The 23,979-nt window shown below is 34.2% G+C and overlaps 3 protein-coding genes across 6 annotated transcripts in view; all 3 read left to right on the plus strand.

The window, feature by feature from the left end:
• The window catches only part of LOC123532455 (uncharacterized), a 77,046-nt gene extending 69,328 nt beyond the window's left edge, over window positions 1-7,718 (plus strand). Inside the window, exons 7-9 of one of the 4 annotated variants that reach the window (XM_045313891.2) lie at window positions 340-414; window positions 890-965; window positions 1,249-7,718. In XM_045313891.2, coding sequence (XP_045169826.2) covers window positions 340-414; window positions 890-965; window positions 1,249-2,116 — 1,019 coding nt within the window. In that variant the 3' untranslated portion in view covers window positions 2,117-7,718. The remainder of the gene's footprint in view (window positions 1-339; window positions 415-889; window positions 966-1,248) is intronic. The other 3 variants (XM_045313892.2, XM_045313893.2, XM_045313894.2) reach the window with 3 other exon arrangements.
• Window positions 7,719-20,439: 12,721 nt separating this feature from the next.
• Window positions 20,440-21,999, plus strand: LOC123552996 (uncharacterized). The gene has a single exon (XM_045342747.2). The coding sequence runs from the start codon at window positions 20,440-20,442 to the stop codon at window positions 21,997-21,999; it is 1,560 nt and encodes a 519-aa protein (XP_045198682.2).
• A 163-nt stretch (window positions 22,000-22,162) lies between these two features.
• Window positions 22,163-23,485, plus strand: LOC128546725 (uncharacterized). The gene has a single exon (XM_053517997.1). It carries the CDS (start codon window positions 22,163-22,165, stop codon window positions 23,483-23,485), a length of 1,323 nt encoding a protein of 440 aa, XP_053373972.1.
• The last annotated feature ends 494 nt before the right edge of the window (window positions 23,486-23,979 follow it).

The raw sequence follows: 23,979 nt of genomic DNA on the forward strand, positions 1-23,979 counted from the left end.
CGTATATGTGCAAGCGTAAGTGCGTGGATTTTGTCTTATTTAATGATTTGATTCTGCCACAGAGACTTATTTTTCGCCATACATGAACGCCTGCCTTTTATTTAAATTTACCAATTAATTAATCTGCAAACTCTTTACATGAAAGAGGGCTGTGAAATACCGTCAAAACTATTCTTGTAGAATAAGTTTAGCTCGATACATGTAGGTAAAACAAAGCTTGTATAGAACAATCTTTTATTTTTATTTATATCGTAAACAAGATTAACATGTATAATATCTTATGTTCATGTTATGAAATTCAGTATTGTGTATTATAATGCCATGTCCACACTTTTACAGTTGAGCCAACAGAAGAAGTAAAGGACGAAGATGACAAGGACTCATTTGACCCTTGGCGTATGGTTACACTTCTGCGTATGATTTCCTTACCACTCCAAAAACATATTTTTATGTTCATTATTATTTTACAGTTTCTAACATGTCTATTATTGAAATTATTACTAACACAAATTTGAAGTCAGTAATGATAATGTCCGTGAGCCCATTTCAAACTTTTACAATTATATTTAAGTTACATATCGGTTGTGCATGGTTTTGTTGGGAGTTGTCATTTTTATTTGTTAAGTTTAATGGTAAAAAAGGCAGTGGATAGATAATTTCCATAGCATGGCAAAAAAAATCACTATGCTCATAGGACACTCTATAAAATCATTTAAAACTGCTAATATTTTTCATTGTAACGTCATGAATGGAACTAAATAAAAAACATTAAAGAACAACTTTGTTTTATCCACTGTTCAATAAAGCAAACTATTATACGTCCAAATACCTTGTTGAAAGTGGCTTATATATGACTGAGAATAAATTCCTACTTTTATTTTTGTTGCAGGCGTTGTGGTCGTTAATATATTTCTCGGTTTGCTGATAGTTGCCTTAATCATGGCTCTTACGTTCGTTTGTTACAGGTAATGTTTATTCTTCCGTCCGTCTGCATACCAAACGAACAAGACTCAAATTCTTGTAAACAGTTCTTAAACAAACACTTTTGAAAGAAACCCCGTTCAGTTTCCATTAGAAATCTCTCGAAATATACAAAAAACACCAGCTTGCAGGAAAAAATATATTGAAACAAAAAGTATGGATGTAACTTAAGTAAGAAGTAAATGGTATTAAAGGAAAATTCAATGTTTTTTTATGTTTGAAAGCCTAACATCTAATTATGTTGACACGTAAATTTACTGATTTCAGATCACATTTCAGATATATAACTATCGGAAGGGAAAAGAAGCGTGAAACAGCTAAAAAGAGTGAAACAGCAACGACTCTAGACGACAAACAGAGTACGGAGATGCAACTTTTACCTCAAGATGGTGACGTGGTGGCATCTTCATCCAACAGGCAAACCAACAGATCTCATGAAAGTCTAAGTTCAGATGACAGACAAGATCCCGCTACTTACGAAACAACGATATTTCACTTTAATAGACCTAATGTAGATACTGATGATGAAACTATGTTTTGTGATGCGGGTACAGGTGTTTCGTCTTTCTTACCTCATCCGCCTTTAAGGCGGAGTAATGGTAAACAACAAAATGCTGAATCAGCGTATTCAAGTCTTGATGAGCAAGAAGACATAGCAGATTATTCTCAAATCCATGACCAGCAACAAACTGAAACTCAAACATTTCCAAATAAAAATATATCAAATGAGAAAAATGCTCAACTTATAAAACAAATTTCAATCGACGACGAGCGTCGCCAAATAACTGATATGCCTTTACAAAACTTATCACATCATTTAAATATAAATGAAGATAACTATGCCGTTGTGAAAAAAGTTCCTGGTCAACGAAATCACAATAGGTCACCAGATCAAACTGATAATTATCAAACTGTTATCGACAATAGTAAGGAAAGTCAACTTGCTCGTCATATCCACGCCGTGCCTGAAGATATTTGTTCTCGTGATCACTCGACGCCAACCACAATGCAACTAATACCGGAACATGACTGTCTGTTACATAAATTACCTCCTCCCCCACCACCACCTGCTCGATTGCCTGGCTGGGATTCGCCAGCCAGAAGCAGTTATTCATCAGTTCAAGCAGATGTATAGCGGAAAAATGATAACAGCCACCTGTCAATGACAAGCATCTGTGAAAAAGTATAAATTTTTGAAGTACAGTCTTGGGAAAAAGACCAATTATGTTATGCCTATATATATATATATATATATATATATATATATATATATATTGCGTTTTGGCTATGATACTCCTTATCTATTTCGAAATAAACTGTACACTGACCATTTCCTTAATAATAGTATCTAATTAAGAAAAAACGAAAATTGAAGAATAACTTTATACTGTGTGTTTAATACAAATGTATATATCGTGTTACTGAATAATGATTCGCTATCAAAGCAAATGAAAACAGTATTACTTGAATAACCCAGCAGAAAACTTAAGAAAACTTATATATATTGTTTACGCCCCCACATATAATACCCAATTTCTGTGTCTATATTCAATAATACCGTCATAACAAAATGATCTCGCTTAGCTATCACACAACAATGGTTGATTATGAAGCCCGTCTACATTTTCTATTTTACCAGAAATGTCAGTGTTTTATAGGCTTGTATATGTCAGCTGTGTTTGTAAATTATGTTATTAACTCCTAACGTTTAGAAAACTTCACGTGATCGTGCATTTGGAATCTACCAAATAGCAGTACGAAAATAATTCACCTTTCTCCTAAAAACTGTCTCGTAGAGCATGGATTCCTCATTAAACTGTCTTAGGAGTCCATGTTATACATACCATTATACTTTTGCAAAACGCATCGACACTGGTGTTTCAGCGTCAGAAAGACAAGTTGATAATAACATCATTATGTAATTAGACAATATAATTAAACACTGTTGCTGTTTAATGGTTAAGTTACCTTAGATTACTTACAAAAATGTACATACGTTATTGATATGACATATTAACGATTCGCTTCTTCCAACCAAGAGCTTGAATGTACGAATTATAAAAATAATAGAAAGCTGTTTTCGATGTCCTGAATGGTATATCCCTATTCAGATAACATTACAAAACAATGATAAATACATTTGTTTTTAAAAGAAATGTAAAACGAATCTATTTTCAAAGTAAATGTTCGATTTTTGTAGATTTACTGCTTGTAAAAGCTGGCAGTGGTGTGCAGTATATTTTGAAATAATTCTGGTGTATACTTTATAATTATATTGAAACACTTGTGTATTTTATGATTATATCGAAACGCATCTGTGTTTGTCGGTCAACAAATTTAACAAGATGCTTTACAGCCACCCATAACCTCGTGGCACCAGTCGTTACTTTCTTCAAGAAGCTGAATATTTGTAAGCTTATGTATAGCCGACAACGGCAACCCGTATACAAAATGTAATAGTTTTTCTTCTATAGAACTATAAGACAAACATCTGCATTATCTAATTGATTAATTATGCGAAACATACATACTAGTGAATGATCTTTATATAGTACATCATTATATTGGAATGCACAAATACATATGAATAAGGAAGGGGGTTTCAAATTAAAAATCGAACGCTGTAATGACATGATCATAATGACAGCTACGTCTAGCGACTTTACAGACATTTACCGAAACAATTATACTAACTTAAGCAATTTCTGTAACGCTACAGTCACACATACGGATATGTCCGTGCGTTGAGGTACGGTGCGGACAGGATTAGTCTGTGGGTGTATAACTACGGAGAAGTACGTCCTTGTACGGGAAAAATGGTGAGAAACAGGAAACAAACAAAACAATACAGGACGCGAATAAGTACGGATAGGTACGAGGTACTACGTTGAATTACGTTTTACTGCGCCTTGCAACTTGCCCAGCGCACGGACGGGTCTGCGGTAAACTACGTTGAACTATGCTAAAGTACGAGCAGCCTCGGATAACTACGTTCGCTACGGCAAGGTACGTAACAGCACGGATAAGTACGTTTAAGTAGGTTTAACTACGGATGAATAAGTTTCAGCCAAATTGGACTAAAGTCACGCTCAAATTGCTACGGTTGGGTCAAACTTCTGTGCATGTTCAAAAGTTGGAGAAACTTGCAAGTTTGGAATAAGTTTTGAATACGTTTTGACCACATTTTGGTACGGATTAATACGAATGACTACTCTGAGGTACGGGACAGGTACGGATTACTACGTTTCTGTCCGTAGCTAGACGTAGCTATCCGCGCCGTATGTGTGACGGGGGTATAAGATAAAATATTATCCCAAAAGGCGCTCATAAGTTTGAAAATAGATATACACAAAGCGAGCATACAATATTGATTTATTCGTTTAGATATGTTGGGGAAAAATGCATACGAGTGTACAGGGGAGTGATAAACAATGAAGTTTTACACTGCTGTAAACAATTGAACAACTGCAATAAATTTTCATATATGCCACTGTTCAGTCTAATTTAAAAAAATATCAAAACACTTCAGCGATACATCGCGCAACAGATGTCTGATTAAACTGCTGACAGATGAAGCGGACGCGTTTCGTTGTACATGGTGTTTCCGGCAAGTAGGCGTAAGATCAAATACAATATATAGGTTTCGATGACAACAGTTGAAATGCGGATATATATAAAATTATATCCGGAGAATTGGAGAAAACATTAATGATATTATAATACTATACAGTTTGCAACATTGTTTACTTTTATGTAACGTTGACAGATCTGCTAAGGTAAATATTCTGAAGATATTGATAAAATTTGAACACAATCACCAGCGATGTTCTCTGTCACGAAATAATTATTCTAGCTATTCTTTTAATGAAATTCTTCATGAAATGCCTAAAGGTTTGATGTTCGCATAGTTGCGATAAAGAAGAAACCTCCCCGGTATATGTGTTCAAATATGGCGGTTGAAAAAATAACATTGAACTGCATTAAAAAAAAAATATACCTACATTTTTTGTTAAACTGTAGTGGAAATGGTAGTGTTTTGAACATACATAATATGGAAATAAGTATTATACTTCTCATTATTTCAGCATATTGTACGTTGACTAGAAGGTATTTATTTCAATGCAAAATCAAAATGTTTTTCACTTGAACACCAAATGCAATGCTTTCTTGAGTAGCATAGCGAATCTCAATTTTTATGTCAGATCTGGTGTTCACGATTGAATATTTAAAATCTGGTGATCACAAGTAAGTATGTAAGACCTTGTGTTCACGAGTGAAAATTGATTGAGCTTATGTGTAAAAAAACATATTTTCTATTTATTACATGTTTTTTCCAAACTTTGTACAGGTGGTATTTTTCACCTTAAGAAGATATTAAAATCCCAAGTGACAAATGTACGTAATATATTTCACTTTGAAAATATCATACATATTTCGCTCCAATATTTCAGTCTCACTGAAAAACATACATTGTATAATAAAAAGTAATTTACATATTTTTCATCAATATGCGTTACTGTGATAAGATAAAAGTTTACATTTATTCAATTTTGGAAGTATTCAAACCATATAATTCATTGTATATTAAGTGTATTGAATGTGACAAAATGTATGAGTGGGTGAACTGTTTTGTAATCGATTATCATCTTCTGCGATGATTGATAATGGAACATGTCACATCATGTATTTAAGTTGTAACACTAAAAGAAGTCGGTCAATATACAGAAAGACGAAAACATGTTCAAAAACAATCTCTGTTTTAAAGATTATCGAATCCGAATACTAGTTGACAATTGTCATAATAACAAGTCTATAAATTTTATTCTAAACGTCGATCTTTAAACTGATGCCAACTTCTTTATAATGTCATTTTTAATCAATGATATTTAAGGGCGGTTACATTAATTTGTCTTGAACAGAACAAAACAAACTTTTCAACTAGTAAACTAAATAGCGAAATTAATGAATTATCGCAGAGCGGCTACAAAACGGTATTGTTTTAATGTGACATTACAGAAACAATGATGTTACGTAACGGCTACCATAAAAGTCATTTTTATCGTAAAAGCAGTATAAGTTACCGTTATTGAAATGTCTTGCAGAAGACTGATCTTCTTCAAAGTATAGTTCGATGCATTAGAAATACATTTTCAGATAAGTGGACTGTTTGGATTGTAATATTTATTTTCCCATTTTGTTGCTATTTTTGTATTTATTTACTAATTTCAATGCCAAAATGACTATGTTTTCCTTCTTCCTTCAGTATAAAATACGGATTTCAAAAAAGTATAATATGAAAAAATCCTTAATGTACAAAGATAAATCCAAACCTTTTTATCACCGGATCATTTAATCGCACAGAATGCTATGAATAACTGCAGTTTAACAAATTTGAATTAACACAGGAATTCTTGAATCATAATGTTCATGCACGCTGAGAAGTACTGTTAACAATACTGTTCACTGCTTACCTAACGCAGTAGACATGTCATGCCGCGGACCACATATTTTGCAGAATGTACATGCTACTTGCATTTACGTTTTTATATGTTTTATAGACGGTAAATAAAGATTCCATGAACTCATCGAATCGCTTTGCTTTAATTTCTGTTCACATTTACTGACTCATGAAATTAATTTCGTATTTCGTTGAACTACGTTTTTATTCCATACGCTTGTGTATGATACCGAGCAAATATTTGATATCTATGTACAATAGCTAGCTCTAATATTTGGGTTAGTTGACAAGAGTAAGTACAATTTGAAAGGCGATCTTTTGCAAGCATTATATGTTTTTGTCATGAGCTTTTTATCTTAACGTTACCAGCTACTGAACACGTGAATCTATCATCATGCATTTTAGATGTTAACATTTTGCTCTTTTGTCAGTTTAAACATAGTTAAAACGAAAGCGCGTCAGTTAACACAAATGGGACAATGAACGACGATACATGTTTATTTTAATCATCTCTTGCGTAATATTATGCATTTCTCTTAAAACTGATGTTAAACAAACATTTACTATGGGACAGAGCGCAGCTATGAAGCTGTTTAACTTTTATACCATATTACGTAAACAATGAAAACTTACATTGTATATATCCACTAGCCACGTACAGTCTGGAATATGCTATATTAGACTAAAATACGTTAATCACTTTTACAGATTTTCAATTTATACTGTTAGATCCGAAATGCTATAGACTATAGAATTGAAACTTTTTGTTTCCATAATTTTTATTTCACAAAAGTATATACAAGCAAGTACATAGCATTTCCACACATATATTGAAACATATAACAATGAATAAATACATATAACAAATTTCCTTTCTCACAATACTTTTGTGTTTTATAGTGATAATTGAATAGGAAGGAAGGAAGGAAGGAAACAAGTGTACTAAGAAGTTGAAGATAGAAAAAATAGAGTTTTATGTAAGGTATAGTGCATGGGGAAACATGTTCAAATCTTGTTTAAATGAATTTATTCTATTTTTCATTGCTAAGAAAACATGACATTGCTTTCATACGTTTACAAATATGTGCATATTTATACATTGTTAAACATAGAGGTATCATAATAAGGAGTTGTTTTTAAGAGTCAGTGCATCTCGATATTGTTAAACACAATATCTGTTGAAACTGTATGTATGTGTTTTTTGCGAAATATCTACTGGGTCTATGACATATTGTTACATATAAAGATTCTATGTTTATACGAATAAATGTTACATCAGTACTTTTGTTTGTGTACATTGGCATAGTAATATCGTGGTAATACGACGAATTGCTGCTATGCAAGGACGACGTATTGCATAAACAGGTGACTAATGTAAAGAAACTGTACAGCACAACACTTTGAACATAAAAGCAAGAAACGCTTAGCCAGTTATACTGAATCTGACTACAAGTTGAGCAAACAAGGCGCATCAATGCTTGCTAGCCTGGAAGAGATTAGTACTAGACAAATGTTGCAATTTTTATTTTTAATTTAACAATTCCGGTTTTGTCACAGTTAAATCGTGGCGTTCAGATGAGATTCAATTTTTGACTACGTAACAAATCCTCAAATACTGGTTTTATAATAGTCCAAGCATACAAAATCCACGTTCTTTTGTGGATTGTCCTGCTAAAGGCATGAATAAATTAAAACAAGAAATTAAGGAGCATATGTGGCACAAATTATTTTAATCAAACAGCAGAAACACATATTTATATATATATTAAACATGCTGTACATCGATTCAGGTCTAAATAAGTGTGTTTTATAAGGAGTTGCAACTTGTAACGAGGTCGTTGTTTCGGCATCAAAAGGAGAGAAGAACTAAGAAACCAGTTTGTTTAGCTGAGTTTGTGTTACAAATCTCTCTAATAATACTTTTTTTCTATTTTGACAAGCTTACTGGCAATTGGTATGCTCAATTCTTTGATAAAATCAGTATACCTGCCCTGACTAACAAGACATTACTGAGTATCATGAGACGTGAATAACATTGTTCTATTAGATCAACATATATATGATGACAGCAATTTTTTCAATCACACGATCTATATAATCCTAGTCTTATACGAATATGGAACGCAAAATACATTAGATATCTGTTCGATTAGAACTGTCGTTATCATATTAGGAAAATTCTATTCGAACACGTCTTTAATGTATGTTTGTGGAGGAAAGTCATGTTAGCCAACAGTTCAACCCACTTTTATATGTGTAATAGATCTACTGGAATTCATCAAACCATCAATTTTATACCAATCAATTCGACGTTGTTCCGCTTTACTGTTAGTACATGATCATCACAAATGTATTTCCTGAATGTGTAATGGCAGGAATGTTCTGTTGTAAACTGCTTTTATAAAAACCATCAGTTTGCTCATTCGCTTAGATATGATTATAATTTCACAAACAACGCTGCCTATTGATTATGTCTACACTCCTAAAAGATGTTTTCAGCATACCTTTTATAGAAAACAAAGAATGGTATGTTGATTTCAAACACCAGACAGGCAATTAGAGTCTTCAGAATTTCAAGATCAAGGAACTGTGAGCAGTTCATTCGAATTTGATCCTAGCAGAATTACTAATATCCTAGTTGAACATAACAAGCACTTTTCGATAACATATTTCCCTAAACTCGATACCTAGTGCATTATAAAAACAATTAAAAAAACTAATAATCTTTAAAATGATATTGATATCTAAAAGTGATCGTGGACAAGATCAGTTTTGGGTATCATAATATTTTATCATTTCTGAGCTTGCACAAGCTGTAACTTTGACATGCATGGAGCAATTTCTTATTGACTCGATGCGACAGAGTGTCACGCGCAAACCCCAGGTCCTATCTCAAAGTTCAATGTCACATTTTGGGATCAAAAGTCATGTAATGGCTTGTCCAAATCGTGTTCCAACATGCATGGAGTAATCTTATTAATATTTGGCAATAAGATATATCGCAAACCACAGACCTATTTCTAAAAATCCGTGTTTACACTTTGGATCAAAAGTCATGTCAGATGTTGTCTAGACCAGAACAGACATGCACTGAGCCATCCTATTAATATGGGAGTATAATAACCTCAGAGAAACTAGAGTATTGTCACAAGACACTTGTCCTTATCTCAAAGGTTAAGGTCACACTTAACGTTAAAGTGATGTCTGATCTTATTAGTGCTGTAACTTTGACTTGTATGGAGCTTTCATTTTAATTGTCATTGAGGAGGTGTTTCATTAAATAACGGGCTTGACATGTTTGTACTTCGTGCAGCAACATTCTAGCTTTGTTAAGCTAGAATTTTAGCACAACACAATTTAATGTCGAACACCAGACCGGGCATAAACACAAACCATGGACCGGCGATTTATATAATGAGTCCTGTAACAATAGTTTCTGACTATCAATATTTAACTTTTCACATTGTACATAAAGAGGTCTGTCCAGAGTATTAGGAAATGCAATCAAATTTGATTTCGGAATACCAACGTCACGTGGATCACGAAGCAGATACATTCATACACCTTTATTTTACCAAATTTAGCAAGTGCTGAGAAAAGAAATATGACTCATGTGACTCGCTTTTTATGGCATTACACTCTGTGCATCATTGAAGGTGTTCCATGTGCCTCGTCGTATGAATACATTTGCGGATGTTTCTAAATTATATTCTAGTACTTATAACAGGTGTTAATGCTCAACCCGGGGCTAGAGGTCGTAGATGGTAGCTTGCATTTTCACTTCCGTCCATGAACAGGCTCAATCAAACTGAGCCTGCAACATTTTTGTTTATGTCATGTTGGGAGACTTCAACAACACATTTTGGGGCTTAGGTGAAAACTTGAAAACCTAAATTTAACATAACATAGTCTTTATCCAGAACTGTTTAATGCATTTTTTCACTTTATTGACCTATAAAATATTTCGAACTTTGTAATTTCTTGCCTTTTGATTAATTGTCTTGTAAGATTCAAGCTTTGAACTTTTTGTACGAATTTTTTCAAATCCATTAGTTTGTTGGTGCCGACTTACATAAAAGCCTTTTTTCTTCTGGCAGTCATTCTGGAACTGAAAATTTCCATCATGCGATACAATTACGAGCATGTTGCAGCACTTTTCCGCCATTTTATTGCTATTTAGAAAGAGGCCACTAGGACAGTTGCCGACAATGGTTCCCGAAATTTTGATAGTGATGGTCTTTATAATTTATTGTCCGCTGATAATATTTAGGTAGAATCGCTCATCTAAAGGTGTTTGATTATTATTTTAAGTTAAATAATTGTTTGTGCGAAATAACTTTAAATATTCTTAAATAGATAAGACTGCACGTAAACTAATAAAACACATTGTTCATTATTATTTTATTAAAGATCCCTTTAAAAGAATATTTAATATGCGCTAGAAGGAACCTTTTGGTAAGCTAAATCTTGTTTATATTTAAGATGTCATGTAATAATTCTAGGAAACTGTAAGATTGAGGTACCGATTAGGTAAAACACTAACCCGATTTCTCGGTATATTTGTCATTTAGCAATAGTAATGTCCGAATGGTTCAATCTTTGCCATATTAAATGTCTCGTGTGTGGTTTTCTTTCCTAGATATTCTTCAGTAAGCATCGTCTAACTGTATGAAAACTATTCATACATGTTTTAACATGACCTATGCAATAACTGCATCGTTGTGTACAAATGAGATAATACTCCCACCACAAATATGACATAAACAAAGAACGATCCAATATAAAAAACATAGATTTACTGATATTTATTTATTCTCAATTTGTATTAGAATATACTTCAATACAATGAGCCTTCAAAGCCAACAATGAGAAGTAAAATTTCCTGCAGAGATGCCTTTATGCTCAATGATTTCGATGATACCTTAAGGTATAATTATAAAAGCCAGTTTTATAACTTAATGTTTGCAGTACAGTTTGTGTTTTGTTGGTTTGTTTGATTGTGTGTGTTTTTACTTGCAGATATGATCAGTCCCGGTGCTACAATAAATGCCACTTTAAAAAACTAATTAGATAATCACTCTTCAAACATTGGCATGGGTCAAATTTTATTCATTACGTGCTTTTTAAAATGATGCAGTTTCAACACCTACAGTTATTGCTATCAGAAAGTAATGTTGGCACTACTTATTGTAGCATAATCAAAAACATTTCTGAATTCAGATGTTGCTATTATGTAGCCACTAAGAGGACAATTTATTCACAAGAAACATATTAAAACTCCTCAGTTTCACTTATAGGCTAGCGTGTCACGAAGAATAAACGTTTAATAATTATTAATAATTTTTAGACCACCTTTTCTTTTTTCATCATTTCAAAAAAACTATTTTGTGACTGTGAATTCCTCAACGATTGAGAGTTCACCTCTATGTGCACATGCCCGTATTACAATTGAAGGTCAAACAGATTACTGAAAATTTGACTGGAATTTTCTGTCGTTTTAGACTCATAAAATTAATTGACATTTCTCTGTAATGAGTAAGTTTGGTAAAAAGTAACTTAGAGTTCAATTCAAATTCTTCAATATGCACAGTACCCATTTGTCGAACTCAGCTTTTGAGGTGAGAAATGAGCGGCTGAAACTGACTAGTGTTGCCCATACTCGCCCTTCACATCTCACGCTCATGTCTCTGTACTGTAAATAGGATAGGGTATTCCTTTTACACAGTAGTTTAATCGATGATGTTTTCTTTCCGGTCTGTTGCCAGTGTCAGACAGGCAGTAAACACGCATATTCTTCCCAAAAAGGATGATAACTAAGAGTCGTGTGGCGTTTTTAGAGAGTATCAAATACAAATGTATCTCTAAGGACTTTTAAAATGAGCTGGAAAGATCTTTCGACCAAAGCAATAGTAGAAGAAAGATGCTACATGCACAGTGCGTCTCTAAACGTCAAATCTCAACAATCACTCTATTCACGGACATGCAGTTCGAATAACAAGCTTATGTCTCGAATGAGTTCATAAAATTTGTAACATCTACCCCTGTTAATGTAGTAATGGTCCCTAAACTACCATTTAAATTAAAACAGAAATTTCTAAGTCACTTAGAAATGGTAGTTAAGTTTCCCAATATCCTGGTTTTGCAAAGATATCCTGGTGGCTGTTAAATTCAAGTCCTTCTAAGTCAATTTTCAAAAATATGTGAAAGTTAAAATCGCATCTGCTAAGTACACTCGGTATACATGTATTTTCAATTAAGAATAAAAAACACGAAATCAACATTAAACCTGTTAGTTTTTTAACGTTACAGCTATATTTTATCTAATGCAAGAACATATACATAGAATTTCCACAATTCATTATCGGCGGTTTGGGTTTGCTTTGATTAAATGTCATAAACATACAGCTGTAACAGACTAGTTAGTAATACGTGGTATGACAACATCGATATTGAAATACAACACTTACTGATTTTACACTTTTGCTGTATATTTGAAGTAAAATGGAAATTAAATGTCTCTGTTTATGTAACGATTTAGACATATGAACACGATCAAATCAATGTTTTCTGATGAAAGAAACAAGCTCAGGTCTGTATCGTTTACTACAAATGCATCCAAAAAATAGATTTGTTCTCGTCTCTATTTTTTATGTCCCCAGATAGATTTACCAGCTGTACCTATAATCAAATATATGACCTACGCTATAAATATTTCTTTTTGTCATCGCACACTTCCAGTGAGTTGACAAAATAATTAAAAATGATCATTTGTAGTACGAAAATGCTTGCAGAAAATCTTTACACAAGAATAAGAAGAAATTCATCGTTCATTGACCTGGAACTAAGCACTAGTAACGATCTTGACCATACTGATCTAGAGGTCTCTTTGATCGGAATTCTACTGCCTGAAAGCAAAACATCTATGTGTTGTCATACAGTCACTGGACGATTCTACAAGAACTCTGTACTAAAGAAAATGAAAACAGATTTACAATAAGAAACGTGCAAGCAAATGATGGCAATGTGTCCATCTTATACACGACAACGCCTTCTCTCACAAGTGCGAGATTGAAGTCTTTTTGGCTTCTGAAAAGGTCGAGTTGTAAACCATCCGCCTTATTTACCTGATCTAAGTCCCTGTGACTTTTTTATTTCCAATGTTTAAGAAAATGCTTTCTTGAAAGAGATGTGAGTCCAAAAGTGTCTCAAACAGATACCAAAAAAAAAAAGACTATTTATCTGCTTTTCGCGATTGGGTAAAATGGTTACAAAAATGTGTTTCGGTAAAGGGGAAATACTTTGAAGGTTTGTAATAAAAATAATTTTGATAAAATGTAGCACTTAAGAAATCCGAACCCAATGACAAACGTTTTGCAGGACCCTCATATTAGTGATAACAATCATGACTATGTGCATGTCATGTTGTTAATTTCGTGTTTGCCTATTTATTTATTTATGAATCAAGTTGTCCTAACCATACAGTGCATACTATTACCGAAATAAATCTATCTGTATCCATTTGAGGCCTCTAAACTTCACGTGAAAAAAATGGATGACTTTAGCGTGTTTAGCAATACACCGTTTTAAAACACATTTGTTCAAATTATGTTTAAAAAATATATTTTCCAACAGATAGTACATCTCTTTTTGCGACCTTGAAAAATTATGTTTATATGAACAGAAATTCAGTCGGGAGCAAACGATTTTGACTATTGATCGGCAGGGCATTCAGTATATTGATATAATTACAAGACCACTTATATGAATCACCGGTCCATAGTTCGTGTTTTATGATCGGTTACATTCAATTATTCTGATGTCAAATTATTAAACAATAATTAAATAGCTTGCAAGATTGGCTAGAATTTTCATGCTTCCTGTGAAATTTAGTGCACGCGGGTTAATTAGCAGGCGTAATTGTACAATAGCAGCAACATTACGAATGTTCAAATATAAATCTAATATATTTGGCAATTTTTCAGAAAGTTGAAGTAATACAAGTCTGAAGTTCATTACCAGTTGTTACATAGTTATTTTCATGGTTTTCAGAAAAGTGAGCAAGCAGTTTCGGTGACTCTCCCAATACTCTCACTTGGAAAATATAACAGTATATAATTATTACCGTTACGTTGCATCTATCAGTTCTTTGTATATTGTCCCAGTGGATCTGGAAATAGATATAAAATATATTAGAGATGTGAGGTATGTAGACAAGCTTAGACAATTTTCTACTTTCTAACTAGAATGCTTGAGTGTCTCGCAAATAATTGTTTACATTCAGATTTTGCATCATACATAGCTTCAACGTGTAGACTTCAGTCATCTGTACAGTCACGTGCAAAGGCCTGGTGTTTTTGGTTGAATCCGCAAATTAACAGTATAACACTATAGATAAATTTGTCAAACATCTTGCCTTCCCTTGATAATAGTACAAACGTTTACTCGTTCTTCTTAAACAAATCTAGCCAAAATCAGATATAGCAATTTTTTGCTCGTCCGACTGGTTTACATGTTTAGATGTTTAAAAAGGTCTAAGAAAAGTGTAATTGTATGATGCATTAGTTATTCTTTGTAAAAATGAAACGCCTAATAACATTGTTTTTTTTAACTGTAACTACATTACCACCCACATTGGGATCAGTTTTGAAACACCAAAGGAAGTTAGCGTCGTAGCCGTTATTTATTCTTTATATTTATGATAGTAAGTTTTAAAGGATTTTCTAGTAAGTACCGATAAAATAGCATGATACTTTCAATTAAAATGAATTGATATCAATTTTCATAGATCTCTTGTAATTGCGCACGTATTAATTACTTATGAACACATGTCGTTCTTTACAAGAGGTAACTTTCCCGATATTTGATATAAGTATAACCTCTGTATCTTTGATGTAATATCAGTGTACATCATAAACAAGTGCACTATATAGTCTATCAAGTATCGTCATATACTATACTTAAAGATACCAAGAATATCATATCGATTTAGCGCATATCTTTGCCGTATTAAACACAAAATTAAGTAGAAAAAACTACTTATCTACGACTTCAAAGTGTAATAACGAAATAAGATGGACTCATTAAACATTTTAAACGAACAGTAGCAAAGTTGTTCGTATTGTGCAAAACACATTGATCACCTCAAACTTTTTATGAAGATCATTATCACTGACTTAAGTACACAATAATGTATTACGTAAACTTCTTAACATTGACTTCGTATTTAAATTCTCAACAATTTAAGCTGAGTTAGTACACGTAAACGCTGTAATGTTGTCAGTCGTTCCATACATTAATTATGGATTGATGTGTTTTGTATATTTCGACAGATACTCTCTTAAAAATGCCTTGAAAAATATATGATTCTGCAAACACCATTTTTGCTCAATTCCCATGACACACTTCATTATCGTTTCACTGTAAATCATCTCAACAGATGTGGTATTTCCGGATAATCTTGAACATAACAATCTTCTAAGACGTCTATGAATATTTAAGCACAAGTAAGAAATAAGAGTTAAGATTGTTCCTTTTTCTAATTAACAAATGCACATAGCATGTGTCTACAAGTCCTTTATGTCCGAAAAGATATTGAAGGCTGTTGTATTTCATGTATCATGAATCGATAGTGTGTATCTTTTTTTTTTTAGTTAAAACGAGTATTAGTCTGAACAGTTTATTTTATCAATTTCAATATTGCTGATATTAAATTATCTTCAAACGGAAACGTCAAACGTTAATATATGGAATAAATCAAATAAATATCAAGTATCATCTTATAACATTTCTATGGTAGAAACTGCTATCCTATAGAGCTATACCTGTTTCTGTGGTAACAAAAGTGAAAACTTACCACAGGATCTTGTCTAATGCTGCGATTGATATGTATGTATATACTTTTGCACGTGTCGAGCTTCAGCAAAATATCTAATAACCTTGAATGCATGTATTTCCATACAAGTATGGAAGTATGATATTCGCTCTAGCAGGTATGATGACATTGATTTAAAATGTTTGAAGAAAAATTGATATGTTCTCGCGAATTTCCTTTTTGTTTTTATAGACAGTGTAAAAGGGTAAAACCCACAACCGATATGCAAAAAATGCGACATAATTAGATAAACCTACAAACACTCGCTACTCTCTTGTGTACTTCGGATGACATGTAATATATTTTGAAACGTCTAGCCAGACGTAAAATGTATTGATATTTTCTTTTGGCTACAAATCGCCCTATTACCTTCTTCTTCAAACGATTTTATTTAAAACAATTTGAAATATCGGTCAGTTACAAACGGGTTAGTCATTCATTTATTAAACTCGTTAAACTTTTAATAATAATCATGCACATTATGTTTTTTTCTGAGTGTAAAGTAATTTAACAGAGATGTATTCCAATTTTCTAGACAACACCTTGATAGAAAACGTCATTTTGGAATCTTCTTGTCTATATTGCGATATCTAAAAAGCATTTTTACGGATTCAGCCCATCAACGTTGCCACGTAAATATGTGTGATAAAACTGTCGTGAAACTATATTCTGTGAAAAGGGCAGTGTTATAAACTGTGTTGATGACTGTTTAAGTCAGAAGCTGCAATGGCATCATCTCGTCTTTATTGATCTCGGAAAGTAAATGTTTTATCCCCGATTTGCAGGTGTACACTTCGTTTGACTGTGCCCCCCGTGTAGGTGGAATTATAGATGTGTCATATATTAAAACGTAGCACGAATTTCCAAGTTGAAAAGAAACTAAACCGAAAGCAGTAAGTACAGTAGTCCTATACAGCACCTGTCATCAGATTTCCGATTTTATTCCGTTATTTGATCTTTATGTTTAAGATAAAACAAATAATAAAAATATGAGAATTTGAGACATTCTTGAAATTGTTATTTGTTGTAAAATATTGAAAGAATTAATTGAAATAAAATGAAAATATCTTTTAAATAATATCAGTAGCAATGCAAGAGCCGCATGAAAAAACCTAATCGCGATCATTTTTGTATAATCATGATAATGATTAACTATGTCTCTGTAGGTGTACTGTCTTGTGATCTTTATTTCTAAATTGTAAGCAATGCTTATATTATTGTTTCATAATTTGTTATGATGAAAACCTTATGTTTGTGTTTGTGGGCTGCAAGAATAGCGTAATTCAATTTTTGATTAGACAGCAACAGACCATGCTTGCCAGATTAGATAAAGATTTTCGAATGTACTTACTTGTGACTTACAGCCATGCCTATAATGTACTAACTTTGATTAATCACACAATATAGTTTCACTGAAAATAGTAGAGAAATACATGATCGATCTTCAAGTAACAAAATGACCGTTTTTGGAAAATTATCTGGCAATGCGTAAACAAAACTACTCATTTCACCAAAAGTGGAAATATAACATTGCTCTTCAATCTGTAAATAACACTCAAACGTAACAGTAGCAGCAATGATACACATGTGTTTTCAAATTGTTCGAAATGATTTCAATTGGGATATTGCAGAAGCATACATGTAATAATACGTTTCTATATATTGGTGGCATATTATTTTACAAAATTGTGTAAGATATTTTTTGTTTCTTTAAGTTTTGTTTTTGAAGATGCAGAGTTAATGAAGGGTACTTAAGCATTATTGCATTTTCATGGTCAAATCGTTCTCTTGCATCTTACAGAATTAGCATTTAACGGTAAATTCCTCACGATACATTAAATCACATCTTGGGCGACACTTAATGAATATCTCTTCCTTATTTACTGTCCACCATAATCATTTACGCCTTATTGGTATTCTATACTTCAACTTCAATTGCTGATTTATTGAATGAGTTCAACTTAAATAAAATAGAAAGATGAAATTTATACACCTTTAAAATGTAAGTCCTGAAACAAACAGAAAAATACCTAGATTTTGCACACTTTTTATTTACACCCATAGTACGAGTATATTTAAAGCGATTGGACTCCACAGCGGGTACATACAGTTTGATAGCATTTGAAGATAAAGTGATGGTTCACAAATGATATAATTTCATGTTGTTTCCCGTTTGCCAGTTGTTTAGCGTAACATTATTGTTAGAAACATAAATGTAGTTTCTAATATTTGTTGTATCTGACGCTATTTATTTGACGTCTGTTTGGCGTCTTCAGCCACGTGATAATTTGCGGCGTTCGTTGACGTCAACATCATACTTGTTTATACTTCCGCCCAGACTTTGAAACGTTAACTGAACTGAACGTTAACTGTGGACATTAATTATTCTGATGAGACTTGATGAGTAAGAGACCAAATTCGGTAACGAAATACTGTTAATTTATTCAAAGCTTAATTATTGAACTCGAAGTTATGATATTGAATTTGTTAAATAACATAAAATGAATATATAGACTTTAAATTTAATTATCTGAATGATTGGATAGTGCAAGCTTTGTTGATGTGAAGTATGTTCAAAAGTACATCTGTTGTTTATATGAGTATATGAATAATTGGTGAACGTTGTATGAATGTTGTTTATATGTTTTTATTTGCAGAGAATCGCTATAACTAGAGAAATAAAAGAGTAAAGGCGCATCTCTCGTTAAGTCACTGAGTTGATCCAAGTCCCAGAACAATTCTCGAATCGTCGAATAATCGAATGCTCGAATCCAGCGGTTGATGTGGATCCACTGAAGAAACAGTGACGATACCATTGGATACAAGATGACAGACTCTGAAAATAAAACCTTTCAAGGACTTAAGCGGTCAAGGTCAGCACAATGTGCGCAACTGACGAAACTGTATAAGGAGTTGGAGCAATACATGATTTCTCATGATAATGATGATCTTGTTGAAAACTTGTATGTGAAACTGTGCGACAAATTCAACGCTTTCAAGAACATACATTTAGAGTGCCTAGACTTATGTGACGAACCCGCCGATTGTGAAAATCTAGAACAATCCTATGAGTGTTATCATAATAATTTCACAGAGTTTCAGGAAAGATATGAACAATGGAAGTCATCGAACCAGTATAATGAAAATGACGAAATTTGTAGCAATGCGTCATCAACGTGTAAAACGAAACTTGCGAGTTCCAAAGCTAAACGTTTGATTGCTGAGCAAAAGTTAAATTCTCTTAGAAAAAAACACGAGCTTGAACTGGCGCGCAGAGAAATAGAAATTAAACAATAAGAACTTGAATATCAGTGTGAATTAGAGCAAGCGCGTATTGAAGAATCGGTCTGGCACGAGGCATTGGAGGAAGAAATTGGTGAGCACGTGCAAGATTCGTCATATGTGAAGCAGACGACAGTAAATGATTTCACTTCCGGTCATGAACAGTCTGATAAGAACAAAAGAAGTGCACACGACGACTGTGTAATTATAAATACACCTAACAACACTCATTTGGTAACGGAGCAACGTAAGAATGGATCAATGAATCAGAACGCGCATCCATCTGAGAATGTAGTCACGAGCGTTTTGAGAAATACAGACACTAACGTTTTGAGAAATACAGACACTAACGTTTGAGAAATACATACACTAGCATAGAATCAGCTTTTCAGTTGCTGGCAAATACGTTACAAGAAGGATTCAACTTACCAAAGCCGGACTCCTGAGATTCAGCGGTTCAACATTGGAATATTGCAAATTTGTGAATAACTTTGAAACAAACATTGACTGTAAAGTTCGTGACGACAGGTTACGGCTTAGTTACTTGATACAATACTGTGACGGAGAGGCAAAGAGTGCAATAGAAGACTGTGTATTACTGAGTCCAAGTGAAGGTTATAAACGAGCAAGAGACATTTTGTACTCACGGTACGGTAGGCCACATAACATTGCTAGAACTTATGTAGATAAAATTGTTAATGGTCATTCCTTAAAGGCGTCTGACACTAATGGTCTTTCAGATTTAGCACTTGAGATGAGAAAATGTGAAATTACTTTGTCTCAGTTAGGATTTAAGTCAGACATAGATAACACAGACAACTTACGTCGCATTGTTTGACGTTTGCCTATGCACGTCCGCGGTAAATGGGTAGATATTGCACACTCAATTACTGAGTCTGGTAGGGAACCGGGCTTTTCAGATCTAGTGAAATTTGTAGAAGAAAAGGCTCGAATCGCCACTTCCCTATATGGCCTTGACCTTGCAAATGAGAAGAGTCATGGTAAGATTGTTGAAGATCGAACCTTTAAGTCAAAGCCAAGTCCTGCACCTCGTAGAAATAATGCAATCAGTTTTGCTACGAATAGTGCAATAAACAATTCTATGTATAAGCCGTCACGTAAGTGCTATTGTTGTTCAGGTAGTTGTAAAGATTTAGCTTCATGTACGAAATTTACAGCCATGAATTTAAATGACAGGGAACAGTTTGTAAAAAAGAACAGACTTTGTTTCAATTGTTTAAAGGGCAAACATTTTTCTAACGTTTGTAGAAAACCTACTGGGTGCAATGTAACAGAATGTAAATCTAGACACCACTTTCTTTTACATAGTTGGGTAGATAGTATATCTGATCACACAGATCAACAATCCGTCGTAAATTGCGCAACTAAAAGCGGATCTTGTGTGAAGAACTGTTTAGGTATAATACCTGTACTTGTTAGAGGTAAAAGTGGGACATACTGCAAGACTAATGCTCTGCTTGACGAGGGAGCTGACCAAACATTATGTGATGAACGCTTGTTGAAAACGCTGAACCTACCCTCCAAATCTGTGACGTTCAAGATGTCTACAGCAAGCTCTTCCGGTATTATCGTCGAAGGACAGGAAGTCGAGCTACACGTGCAACCGGCGTCAGGTGGTAACGACGTTACGTTGAGAAAAGTTTGGTCAGTGAAATCTCTTCCAGTATCAACTAGATCTGCTGCGAGAAACGCTGACATCCGAGATCTACCATATTTATCAATGATAAAAATCCCTAAAAACGACTCTAGCTCTGTGATGCTTCTTATTGGAACAGATGCACCACAGGCACATATACCCTTAGAAGTGCGTTCAGGCCGCCATGATCAACCCTACGCCATTAAAACTCAACTAGGCTGGGCAGTGCGTGGACCTGTAACAGACACTACAACACAGAAAACAGCTAATGTAAATTTTCAGCAGTCAGCTGATGTATTGTTACAACAACAACTTGAGAAAATGTGGACTACGGACTTTGATGACAAAGTGAAAGTAGAAAGAAATTCAATGTCACTAGAAGACAAGAAAGCTTTAAACACTATGAACTCTTCGTTGCGATATGAAAATGGACATTACGAACTGAAATTACCATGGCGTGACGAGAAAGCAGTAATGCCTAACAACTTGACTCTTGCGCATGCGCGACTCGAAAATTTGAAGAGGAAGTTAGCACGAGATCAATGGAGACACGTAGATACGGCTTCCAATCCAGTAGACGTCGCTTCTAGAGGAATGCATGCCAGTGATTTTAAGACAATGAAATTTTGGATGCATGGACCTGAATTCCTTCAAAAAGATGAAAGCAATTGGCCAAGCCACCTAACTAAACTTGAATTAGACGACGATGACACTGAGCTGAAAAAAAGAGGTTGTCGTCAACACAACTAGTGCAGTTGAATCCATTCAAAGTATAATAGATAGATACTCCAGTTGGACGAAGCTGAGAAGGGCCTTTGCTTGGTTACTAAGATATAAGGCATACTGCAGACGTAAACACTTAAACCACACCTTGGGACTGAGTGAAGGTGACTTGAGCACCAATGAACTCAACATGGCGGAACATACCATATTAGCGTTGGTTCAACGTACGTCGTTTACCGATGAGAGAATATGTCTACAAAATGGGAATTCTGTAAGAAAAGACAGTTGTTTAGCATCTTTGAACCCGATTATACACAATGACCTAATCAGAGTACAAGGACGCTTACAATGCGAATATCCAAGCAAATATCCAGTCGTACTACCTAGCAAACACCATGTAACAAAACTAATAATAAAACATATCCACGAACATAATGGTCACGTTGGAAAAGAGCATGTACTTTCTATGTCACGTGAGAAATATTGGATTCTACACGGACCTAGCGCAGTGAAGAGTATTTTGAGAGGTTGCATCCCATGCAGACGACAACATACACCATTAATGACCCAACAGATGGCGCCCTTGCTTGACGAGCAGACGACACCGGATATGCCACCATTTTCCCATATTGGAATCGATTATTTCGGACCAATTATTGTGAAGACAGCTCGTGCACGAGAAAAGCGTTATGGCTGTATTTTCACGTGCCTAACGTCGCGAGCGGTACATTTTGAAATTGCTCACAGTCTATCTACTGATTCCTTCATATCTGCCTTTCAACGCTTTCAAAGTCGACGTGGACGCCCACGGAAAGTCTTCAGTGATAATGGAACCAATCTTGTTGGAGGTGAAACTGAACTACGAAAATCATTGCAGCTATGGAACCAGTCCAAACTCAGTGGATTTTTTGCTCAGAACGACATTGAATGGCATTTCAACCCTCCGAACGCAAGCCATATGGGAGGAGCATGGGAACGTTTAATTCGTTCTACTAAAGTTATATTGAAATCTCTCGTCCGAGAACAACTACTTAACGACGAGCAGCTGCTTACATTTATGGCTGAAACTGAGAAAATACTAAATGACAGACCTTTGACACCCGTTAGCAGTGATCCCAGAGACCCACCAGCATTAACGCCGAGTATGCTACTGCTAATGAAATCAAACCAGTGCTTACCTGTTGCTATCTTTAAGAAGCAAGATATATACGCAAAACGGTGGTGGAGACAAGTGCAGTATCTCGCAGATGTATTTTGGAAACGATGGTTGAGAGAATACTTACCACTACTTCAGAAACGTCAGAAATGGCAACGTAAAACTGTAAACCTGAAGAAAGATGATGTAGTTCTTCTTGCCGTTGACAACGTTCCCAGAGGACAGTGGCCACTAGCCCGAGTGGTTGACGTGAATCTTGGTAGAGATGGCCTAGTTAGAAGCTGTGTGATCAGAACTAAATCAGGTCAATTAATTAGGCCAGTTACTAAACTGTGTCTTCTTGAGGCTTCAATGTAAATTTGATCCTAACTTTTTTCGAAGCTAAATAATAATTATAACAAACAAGTAAGAGCCAAGTTTTGTTGTACAAATTGTTATAAATGCGCTACTTAGGAATTGTCTTTATGAAGCGTAGATAATTGTTTTTTGGTTAGATTTCGCGCACCTTGCATAGATTAACTAATTACGTGAAATATGTCATCAACTTAAGAATTATTGATTATTGATAAAGCATGGAAGTGTAATTTTTTGAAAAGTTTATTTGTTATGAAATGTATGTAATTTCATAGTTGGGACTGTTAGAAACATAAATGTAGTTTCTAATATTTGTTGTATCTGGCGCTATTTATTTGACGTCTGTTTGGCGTCTTCTGCCACGTGATAATTTGCGGCGTTCGTTGACGTCAACATCATACTTGTTTATACTTCCGCCCAGACTTTGAAACGTTAACTGAACTGAACGTTAACTGTGGACATTAATTATTCTGATGAGACTTGATGAGTAAGAGACC

This window comes from Mercenaria mercenaria, chromosome 11 (assembly GCF_021730395.1).
Source record: "Mercenaria mercenaria strain notata chromosome 11, MADL_Memer_1, whole genome shotgun sequence".
Lineage (NCBI taxonomy): Eukaryota > Metazoa > Mollusca > Bivalvia > Venerida > Veneridae > Mercenaria > Mercenaria mercenaria.